Source organism: Fulmarus glacialis, unplaced genomic scaffold (genome assembly GCF_000690835.1).
Source record: "Fulmarus glacialis isolate BGI_N327 unplaced genomic scaffold, ASM69083v1 scaffold4532, whole genome shotgun sequence".
In the NCBI taxonomy this organism is placed as follows: Eukaryota; Metazoa; Chordata; class Aves; order Procellariiformes; family Procellariidae; genus Fulmarus; species Fulmarus glacialis.
The window spans coordinates 137,010-148,345 of NW_009199741.1; the positions used below are offsets into that span (position 1 = coordinate 137,010).

The 11,336-nt window shown below is 39.7% G+C and overlaps 1 protein-coding gene across 1 annotated transcript in view; it reads left to right on the forward strand.

Moving 5' to 3' along the window:
* The window catches only part of MAGI1 (membrane associated guanylate kinase, WW and PDZ domain containing 1), a gene marked incomplete at its 3' end in the record, with an annotated part of 158,217 nt that overhangs the window by 99,076 nt on the left and 47,805 nt on the right, over positions 1-11,336 (forward strand). Inside the window, exons 5-7 of the mRNA XM_009573348.1 lie at positions 1,122-1,204; positions 4,482-4,517; positions 9,067-9,124. Coding sequence (XP_009571643.1) covers positions 1,122-1,204; positions 4,482-4,517; positions 9,067-9,124 — 177 coding nt within the window. The remainder of the gene's footprint in view (positions 1-1,121; positions 1,205-4,481; positions 4,518-9,066; positions 9,125-11,336) is intronic.

An 11,336-nucleotide genomic window follows, 5' to 3' on the forward strand; every position in this document is an offset into this window, starting at 1 on the left:
TTTACCTGACTTGCTGATCTCTGCTATTCAGTTTTCTAGTTGGTGGTTAATTGCTCTGAAGCGTACAAAAGGATTAAATGCATTTGCTCATCCTGCCTTGGGAGGGCGGGTAGTAGGATGTGTAAAACAAGGACCTTTTATTTATGCACTCAGATCCTAGGAGCAGGGCAGTCCCCTCTTCTTGCAGTAAAATAGAAGATTGCTGGTCGGTTGTTAATTCCTCAGCAATCATAGCCCTCATTACAGCATTTCCAGCTTCATGAGACTGTTGTGAGGCTAAGGTTAAGTTTATAAACCTCTCTGAGACCTTGAAGGAGAAGTAAATAGCATTACTATGGTATTGAAACTTAAAACTGTTAAGCAGTGTTAAAGGCTAAGCTAGATAAATGATACCTCAGGGACTGGAGGGCTATCTTTGCAGGTTATGTCTAAGATGACATCAGGTTGGAGAAGAGGCGTAATATTACAAGATTGTCTCCATATGCAAATGAAACGAGGGGAGAAAATAATTTCTAGAAAAATGTATTTTAAGCCTGTTTACTATGCAGCCTTCACCGCTGGGATTGGCATCGCAATGCTGTCAGGGCACTTGTAGAAAGGAAGAGTTGAAAGTGAAGCTGTTCAACTTCCATCAAAGGCTTTGACAGAACATTTTTATTTGTGTAATTAAAAAGTTTTCACTGGAAATTTTGTTCTTGACTAATGCTTAGGTCAAATCTAGGCAAATGTCAAAGGTCTTTTGCAGGAACAAAGATCACTGCATGGTTTAGGGAGGAAGGGAAACTTCTGTCTTTTCATCAGGCGGCAAATGGTATTAAGAAACAAACCACCAGAGACAAAAGTTTGGAAATTAATATTACAATATTGCAGCTTTCATATGCGTCCTTCCAGTCAGGAATGCTGATGTGTATATTTTCACTTTTCACGTTTGTGTTTCAATGCCAAAATTCTTGTGATTTGGTAGACTAGTTTGCAAAACATCAAATTGTAATGCCAGCCCTTCTGAAGCAAAAGTATGTCTTCAGGTCTGTTGAATAACAAAGAGGATATATACTTTTATGTCACTGATACTTCAGCTCTGCTTTATTAACAAAGGTCATATTTCCATTTTTGATTTCCAGCCATAACACAAAAACAACATCTTGGCTAGATCCACGGTGCCTGAACAAACAGCAGAAGCCTCTAGAAGAATGTGAAGATGATGGTAAGAGACTGAAAATAGTGAAATAATAATGTGTTTGGTCCATTTCTAGATGGCTTTCTTCCTTTCCTTTTCCCTTTTCCGATAACCTGTGTTCAGAAATACTTTTTTAAAAAAAAAGTTTATTAGTAAGTGCATAGAGACAGTATCTGTTATGTTGTTATAAAATCACTGTCTGTATGTAAGATAGCCATTGAGATGGCAGATCATTTAATAAAAATCAAAGAGGTGCTAGAAGTAAAAGGCCTCTGTTTTTGCAAAGGCATTTGAATAGTCACTGATGCTGAACAAGACTCAAAGCTTTCTAACATATTCGCTCCCTGGATCGCTGTGTTAGGAGGAAAGCAACTGAGTCTCTGCGTGCTCCATTGTGTTACGCTTCAACCAGCTGCTTTACATGAATTTGAGAGAGTTATGTTATTATTTCCTTGTTTGAGCAGAAATAACTCAATTGCTTCACTTCTGCTGTTAAATTCTGACAGTCCACTTAGTTATGATTGCTGAAAACAAATTCCATTTGAAAGCGTAGGTGTTTGCCACGGAAAATTTACACTGATGTAATTTTGTATTCCTTGAGATGTTGGAAATGCAAGCCACTGTCCAATTTAGAGCAACCAAATGCAGGACTGTTAAAGGAGGTTCTTTCGCTGCATCCTTTAGGAGATGTTGGAAGAAAAAGGTCATCATGATGATTAAATGTTTGGGAAAACCTGTGTGGAAATTTTGGTCTACTGACCAGGAAAGGTGATGGTATTCTAATGCATGATTTTGGCTAGCCCAATGCTATCATGGTAGACATATCTTAAAAATGGAAGGGTTTACGTCGTCAGTGTTGATGCTGTCCTTGTAAAATTAGTTTTCATAATATGACTAACCTCCTACTGGTGTGAGTCAGCTCAATGAGAGTTATGATTCTACTTTGGAAGAGGATCAACTTACTTCATCCCTTTTTACTGGTAGGTTCAAATCTGGCTTCCAGAACTGCTGTTACTATTTTTGCACATGCAGTTTTTCAACCTCTGCTTCCTTTCACGCGTGAGATTTTGCAGGACATGAGAATTTGCCTGTGCAGCCTTCGCTGCCATGATGAAGCAGGTCACCAACTTCTTAGTGCACAATGCAGCATGCACCCAGACCGCAAGGATGTGCAAAGCCCAGGCAAAAACCAAGCATACTGAGCTGATGCCTGCTTCAGATCCTTAGCAACTGGCATCGTCTGTCAAGGAGCGAGTGGAGGGAGCAGGATTAATGAAGGCCTTGCTCTGCTCTGCGCCTAAAAATGGATATGTCAGTGGGTAATCAGAACTGGAACAAAATTAAATAATAGCGTACGCAGGCAAAGCTCCCTCCTCCTTGCAGTTAAGCATTGCTGGCAATTTAGAGAGGAGGTTGCTAAGTCTCAGCACAAGCTTTCCTCTTTCAGAAGGTAGTTTTCCTTGAAGCGCAACTTCTATCTTGGCTTTCTCTACCAGCAAGACTCCCACTACGTCGATAGCCCCGGTGATGCCAGCAAGCAGCACGTGCTGCTGTGGGTCAGTGCGTCCCGCGCTGTGCTCTGAGCCAGGGCAAGGAGCAGCTGGTAGGATGAGTCAACAGCGGGTGGCTGGGCTCCTCTGTTAAACAGTTTTAAGTCTCCTCGCAGAAGGGAAAATCTTTCAAATCTCTTGTCATCTTAGCAATTATAAAACAAGCATTGGGATAATTTATTTAATTGGGATTAGAAACATACAGCTGGGTAGTTAAGTTCATAATTTTACAGAGTAGTAGCATTTTTGTTTATCAGGTCCTTAAAATCAGCTAATTTCATCTTCCCCCACACCCCTTCACTTCATTCACTAAGTTGCTCATTAATGGATATTTTTAACATTCAATAGTTAAACCAGTTGCTTCATAGGTACAGCAGTGCACTGCACTGTTTTGCTTGGCTGCTCTGGTCTTGCTTTGCACATAAGAATAATTATGTTTTAGAAAACAATGTGAGCACAAAGAAGAGAGAAGGTTATTTTTACTGCATCATAGAAGTTGTACGTTTTTTGGCAAGGGTCACTGTTGGGAGTATTTCCACTGAAGTCAGTGGGACTCCTCCTCTGTTCCTCTGTTTTGTTTGCTGTGTGTGTGCACGTGAGTTTTCAGGCTTGATCCCATCCTGTTTGTGGTTTTTATAAATGTTAGATGTTGTTTCAGATTTCTTTGGGTGCAGTTGCCTTGTGTTTTTTCTTTGTCAGGATACATGTCCCTAACAAGTTTTTGGTCGTTTCCAGTTGTTCAGGCTATCAAAGGAAACTGCAATTCATATTTCACGCTAAAGGTCCTAAACAACTGTTTTGGTAGAATATATTGCAAACAGGTCACAGAAGTGTTTTTTCAGGTGTTCAAATTTTCAAAAGCAATGCTTGACACTACATCTTCTGTTTGCTTCTGTCATTCATTTATGTGGCTTACACTTTACTGTATTAGGTCCAAGATTGTTTTTACCATCTTTGTTCTGGTTTTGTCATCATCTTTCATTTCCAGACTGCATATTATTATTTATAGGCTAAGCAATACTTTAATCATCTGTGTCACTGTTAACTTATGAATATGGAGCAGATAATGATAAATGGAGCAACAGTGAATATTGATGGCTTTGTGTGTTTGAAAAATTATGTGATCTTTGTCCCAGGTGCCCCACTAAAACTGGTGCATTCCTGTATATGCCTCACCAGTGCATCTGGACTTTGGTGTGGGCCTGCGACTCCAGTTAAACAAGGCGCTTCGCTTCATGTCTAGCTTAAATCATCTGAGTAGTTACAGTGCAGTCAATTGGACCTTGTATGCACATAAATTTAGGTACTTTCTTGAAAACCTTGCTACGTTAGTTCTTATTTAGATGCAAGGTTTTCCTCTCAGATTTCTTCATTGATATTCAGGTCTGGCCTGCTGATAGATCCGGGTGTCTACAGAACGGATTGCAACGGTCGGACCATACAGATCTGAGGGAGAAGCTTCACTACAGTGAGAACACCACAAATATATTACTTTGCCATATCAAACTGTGGCATGGAAGGTAGTCAACTGATATAGATTTTTTGAGAATGCAAGAACCAGTTCTTTCATTATCTACATCAGATCCATCAATATTCTGATCACTAAAGTATGATAAATGGAAAGCTTGGGCTCAGTCTGTAGAAAATTAGTGCTGGTTCTGGTGTTTGCTGTAGGGAATTTCTTGCTTGGTGCTGGTATCTGAAATTTTCTTTTAATTTTTTCTGTCTCATTTACTGCTCTTCCCTTGGAGAAGAAGGGGTACACACGGAGGAACTGGACAGTGAACTAGGTAAATCATCCATCTCTCGTTTTGATGTTTGACTTCAACTGCACTGTTTTAAGCCTTTAATTACTTACTTTCTCCTTTGTATCATTTTGCATCTTTCCGTTTTTTTATTTCAACAAGCCTAATTTATCAGCAAAACTTCCCTAGCACACAAAGCATTAATCTTCCCCTAGCTTCAGATCTACAGTGTTTTTCTTACTGGTTCAGAGTTTGAAGAAAGATGGGGAACCTTAATCGTACAAAGTTTGTTCGAAGTTGCTTCCTCCTGGACCCTGCAGAAGTCAGGGGCTTTTCCATTGGCATCACTGGCTCCAGGAAAAAGCTTATAGATGCCAAAGTTGAAATCAAGTAGCTAATGATGCTTTTTTCATTGGGGCCAAAGACATTTCCCAGACAAAAGAAGCAAAGTGTGATTTAGAAAGTTTAAGAATTACATAGGATGCTTCTGCTGAGCTTGTGAATGAAACAGCAGAAAATTTTCCCTCAGTAGGTGATTTTATAAACAGATGATTTTCGATGATGTGATACACTTTTATTTGCTACATCTTTGTGTGAAGAATGCTGTCTTGATATCTAATCTCAGCGGTGCTCATTCTGTTTATGCTGCTGGTGGAGGTAGTTGTTATTTCTGTTCAGCTATGCTCTAGTGCACTTGGAAAGCTGAAAGGCATAGGAGGTTGCATAGGATTTTATTTCCACTAGGTCTATTATTGCTTTTAAAGAGGACTGTATTTACAGTTCATAGTTCTGCGTACTGGAGGATTGTATTACCAGAGAATTAACCTCTGGTTTCTGTAATGACTTGCAAGTGTATTCTGCTTCCCGCTTCTGTGTGATTAATATGGCATCAGCAGCCAGCAGCTATTGAGTGGACTTCTAACACTACTCCAGGAACTGTTCTTCTCGATAATATGCCTGGAATAATGTTGGAGGCCTAACTTCTTTTAGTGCAAGGATTTGAAAGAAATGACAGTTTAAAGAAGAATGCAGTCACTTTAGCGGTATATTAGCATTATTTGCAGCTCATACAAATAATCAGCAGCAGACCAAGAAACATCAGAAGTAGGTTGATGCATACCAACAACCTGTAAATATTTCTCATAAGGGTCTTCACAAAGGGTGACTTAAAGTAAGAGAGAGGTTAAAAAATTCAGAGCAAATTCAGAGACAATAATGAAGTGGAAATGTTCCCTTCTTTCATTCTGATATCAGGATCTAGCACAAGAGAAGAAGAGCTGAAAAAATAGATGCAGGGAAACTCATTAATTGATAAGCCTGACCCCAGTTCTGCAGGCACTTACATACACAAGTGTTTTGCTCGAACATTATGAGATGTTCATTTTGTTTTAATGTGGATAAGCTTTATTGAGCTGACAGCCCATCGATATAGTGTTGAGATTTGCAAACGTTGCAGTGTAAAGTAAGACATTTTCAAATGGCCCTGTTGGTTACAGCAATGTTAGGGAGGGGGCATGAAAAGATCTGGCCTATTCACTAACCATACTCGTGGTTAGTATAAACTGGTTGCCACCAGATATTTAGCTCCTTAGCTTATCAGCAGTTTCTGTTCTAAATAGAAGAAAATTAAAACTTGAACCATTTGCACAACTTTTTGTTTTCCAAAAAGGTGGGTTGCATATGGAGTAATAGGTCACCTCTTTTTAACAGAATGTTGTACAAAAGGACACAAAACTTTAACCTTTAGAGTAGAATTTGACATGTGCTTGGGCAGATCCTCCTGGCCTCACAGGGAGCAGTAAGAGCTGAGCAGATGGAGGTCATCTCCAGCTCCTTTATAGTGATGCATGGGTGCAACTAAAATACCTGGTGGTTGGAAAGTTCTTTTTTAGGAATCTATCCATCCCCTCTGTAGGGTTGGATACTAAACAAGAGCATCTCAGTAGGAATCCATGTATCTACCCCAGGCTTAAAAGTGTAAAATTGGATATTTGTCCATTGAATTTACCTGCTGACAAATGCTCTGAGACTGCAGTGCTGCATGGATGTACCAAAATAAAAACCATATGGCTCACTCGACTCCTAATGATGCAAAATGTTTTTGGAAATCTTGTATTTGTGATAAAATCTAATGCTCTGGGTCATCTTCAGTTTGGCAGGAGAGGTAGAGAAGGGAGATGAATAATTTAAAGCTGCTAAGAAGCCAGACTGTGCAACATGGCTATGGAGAATATTGCCTTTTGCTTTAGAGAAATTTCAGAGGCTTTTAGAAGTTGGAAAGCGCATCTACGTAATCAACAAGTAATGTGTTGAAAGCTGCAGTTTTGTGTATTGTTGCTTCCGAAAACATAGACAAGTGTTCCTTACATGGAAAGCTGCAGAGAGAGAAAACTGGGAAGAGTTTGGCGCAATACCATTTTTGGGGTTAGAAAAGTGCTGGTTTTCTGACCTTCCATGAAAATTCTTTAAAAGAAAAGAAAAAATAAAATTTAATAGCAAAAGTTTTTGCGAACAAAAGAAAATCAAAACATTTTTGCTTGAGCTTTAAAAATCAGAAACACTTAGTAGTCCAAAATAGGTAAAAGATATTTAGCAGGAAAAATTGTGAAAAACTCACTTTAAGACATTTGTACATTACTTCTCCTTTCCCCCATTCTTTTTTTTTTTTTTTTTTCCTTCCACCCCCAGCTTGGTCTCTTTTCCATTTTACTTTCACCATAGTGCAAAGAATTAAATGGCTGCCACAACTTGTGATTTTCCTGATTGAATGCTAGGTCTTAATTTAGTTGCACTGAAACTCCTTAAGCCAGTCCACGGTATTTTCACCATGTGAGACTCCTTTGCAAACGTGAGAGTTCCCTTTGCGAGAAGACTTCAAGATTGGCCTCTAGCTTCCTAACTGTTTCTCACATACACTTGCACCGTCTAAAGGAATATCTGTTTCTGAAGCGTTCATTTCAGATTGATCTGCTGATAAAATTGTGGAGTATTTTCATGCCCAAGAGTTAGCGCTGGCTTGCATTTAATTGCTTATGTCTCAAGGAATCCAAAGATGTTAAACCCAATAAGGATAAAATAATGATAAAAATGGAAAACCTACTTTATATCAGCAAATAAGGGACATGTGGAGCAAAAACCATGAAAATCGATTTCATCTGATCTCCAGCCAATTCTGAACACAAACATAAACTTTAAGTAATTAGTCCATGTGTGTTTGTATAGATTCTGTTCATCTCCAGTCTGGAGAGACTTCTATCCTTATGGCAACATAGCTGAAGTCTATAAATGCAGAACTAGATAGTTACACTTACTGTAATTAATGGGCCATTGTTGATTGCATTGGCTCAGCAATTGATGCCATTCATGAAAATAAATCTTTGCACTTGATAATAAACAAACATAGATTATTTGCTATCAGTCTTGTCAATTTAGAGATAAATTTTGAGGAATTGTTTCGCATGGAGTATTTGAACTTGTGTTATCTGACAATGGCTTTTTTTTATTATTATTATTTTTATTTAAATGAATGTGTAGAGTCTGTGGGGCAAGGACTACACTTGCACAAGTCCATAGCGTGGTGGAGCCTTCGTTCAAGTTGATTCGCAGTATTACACAAACACACCACTCTGTATTGTTCATAGGATGATTATTTCAGTACACAGAGCCAACGGGAACATTGTGTTTAAATGAGTGGGACAAGGATCAGGCCCTTAAGTAATACATCCAGCTTTAATAACCCTCAGTTGGATGCTGAAGTGATTTTATTACATTCGCTAATTATAGTTAAAGTATGTGCAGTCTAGAAAATCAATAGGAACAAAAGTGAATACATTTCCAAATGTTAATTTCATCTTCAGAACTGTTTTTTGTTAATTATGCTAATTAAAAAAGGAAATCTCTGTTACATGTGATTATGGCAATATGTGTTTTTACATTAAGTGCTGTGCAGTGAAATACATCTGTGTGTGCCAGCCCCACTTGGGTGGATTCCATATGCCGGGCGTTTGCGTTAAACTCTTTGTCCTGTTTCAAGATGCACTTTTGCATTGGGCTCGCAGATGAGCGATGCAGTGTAAATCCCTAAGAAAGGAGTCAAAAAAAACTTTTTTCAGCAGTGGTGAGCATAAATGGCTCGGCCCTGGTACAGGAGATGAAAGTGGTCTCTCTGTTAGTGTGCTACAATTGCTTGCCATCATCTCACCCATCTTCATATGCTGGTGTTAAAATGCCTCTGGCCTGTTGCCTGCATCGACTTCCACGGCAGTGCCTCCATCCACAGCCGTGGTGGTCAAACCAGGAGGGTACTTGAGGCACTCCCAGAAAGGAAATTTATTGATAATTTGTTCATTTAATGCAAAAAGCAAATCTAAAATTGACTGTCGTGGGCATCTTCCCATTGATTTGCTAACCCAGCGCTGGTGGGACAGGCTATGATGTTAGTGCCGTGCTATGCCAGCCTTTAAAAGGAGGCTGTGATTGTTCTGAAAAGTGTTCGAAGCAAAGTCTGAGCTACTGATGAGTTTTGCATGCTGAGCAGGACCTATAAAAAAAAAAACTTCACTGGAGGCTTCAGTAATGCTTTTTCTATTTCCAGAGTTGCCTGCTGGTTGGGAGAAAATTGAGGATCCCGTATATGGTGTCTACTATGTAGAGTAAGTGCTGCTCTCCGGCCCCGGTGTGGCTGTCGGGTGGAGGAAGGCTTTTCTCCGCAGCGGTCTGTGTGCTTTGTTGGTAGCATCTCATACCGAGGAGGAGGAGACCCTGGCCCCTATACAGGCTGGGGGATGCCATAGCGGCTGGGAGAGGGAACCCTGTCTTGCCATTGCCCATCCTCTGGTGGGCTCTGGCAGCAGCACCCTGGGGTGGGGGTGGGCTCAGGGGAGACAGGAGCACCCCTGGGTCAGGGCGTGCAGGAACCCCAGCACCTCACAAAATACTTTTATCCAGAGAACATTAACAAGTCTGCAATTAACGGAACTCGATCCCCTTCGTATAGTGCTATGATGAAAATACGAGTGTGCAAAGCAGACCACCAATTCAGTTACAAGTCAGAAGACACTCCAAAGGAGGAATGGACGAGCCTGTGTGACCAAACAGCCATGGCAGAGGTTCTTGCATCAGGCTGTGTTGTTGTGAATAGAATTACAGGTTTAATGGGACTCTCTCCGGAATTAGAACAGCTTCTTCTTTATCTAGATGTCAGATCACTCCCTTGGGAAACCAGAGATCTGAGTTTTGTTTCATCACTGACCCCATAAAATGAATTTTTAATTATGTGTATACTGCTGTCTAGTAGGATGGCTTATGATAGCCCTCAGAATAGACATGGAATACAGTTTCTGTCTGCTTTGGCTCATTTCTGACCCTGCCATCTGTGCCTAGGGAAACAAGGTTAGCAAACTGTGTAATTAAGGCTTGACATTTATTTACCAAAGACATCAAGAATATTTTTCAGCTATTAAATGCCATGCCAAGAGGTCTTTACAGCATTTTTTCCTGTCACTTTATATATACATGCCCATTAGTTTTGTGGCACTCCTTAGTGATGAAATTAAGTAGAAAAGTAACAGCAATGAGACATAAGTTTATTTTACTTACTATCTATAAGCTAGCAAGATGGTTATAATTTGAGCATTTGTCTCTGTCCCTTCCAATTCAGGCACTCTATTATTGCATAATAGTTTTTATTGAGAAACAACTGTATCATGAAAAAGTTTGTATCATTTTTAAAGTAGTTACCATTTTTTCTTAACTTTCTGAAAATAACTTGAAATGGGAAATATTTTACAAAACTCATTAACTTGTTTTTATTTGACTAGTTAAATATTGTTTCAGTGATTTAATATTAATCTTTAGCAGAGGAAAATCTGAACTATCTAACACTATTGTAATTACTTGAAAAAGTGGTTGTTCATTCAGGGTGGTTTTTTTTTTTTGTAAAGACACGTGGTGCAAGACACAATAAAATAGCAAGTTCTTAATGATAAACTTTGCTTTGGATACAAAGATGGGCTTTAAGCTAACATAATTTTCTAAGGTCTACCTGCTCCTCTGCTGTAGCAAAATCACTATTGAAAAATTGCTCTTGAACAGTTGATGGGCAGCTCATCTCAGCTGCAGCCATCAGTTGCAGAGAGTCCCCAGACCTGCCCCCACTGCCCTGGCCTGTGTGGCCGTGTTTGTCATTTGGTTTCATAAAATGGTTAATCCTCTGCGCAGTGCATTGTTTGGCTGCCATGTTTGGGGCTGGGCTGCTTTTTATTCCTTTTCCTGAGATTGGTAAGAAGTATTGGCTCTAAACATCTCCTACGGGTCAAAAGCTGCCTAATGGCCCTCCAAGGAGGACAGCTGATGTTTCACCAAATGCTGGTTTCCACTGGGAGTATTTGCTGATGGCTGATTCTGAATATATTTTGATCCATTTGGAGCCCAGCTTTTCAGCTCATAGCCTGCATCTCCGCATATATTTTTAAGACACCCTGTTAATAGTGTGCACTGATCAGATAGCTGGCAGATGTTACCAGTTGTTGGGTTTTGTTTTGTTTTTTTTTAACTTCAGTGAGCCAGGAATGACTGCACCTCTGGGAATCTGATTAAAGCAGGGATGATATAGGCCTGTCTTTTAAAATGCAATCAGACGGAGCGCCTTTTCTGCTTTAATCTCATTTTTCACAGATAGATCGCTACTTTAATGTATTTGAAGGAATTAGCCATTCCTACTCAAGACATCATATCAATACTGGAATCCGCTTGTTTTCCTAAATATGCTTTTTGGCACGACTAGGTGAGCCTTGCTCCACATGCACTGCTGTTGGGTTTGTTTGGTATTTTACTCCTTTCCTCAGAGGATTTTCATGCCTGGCC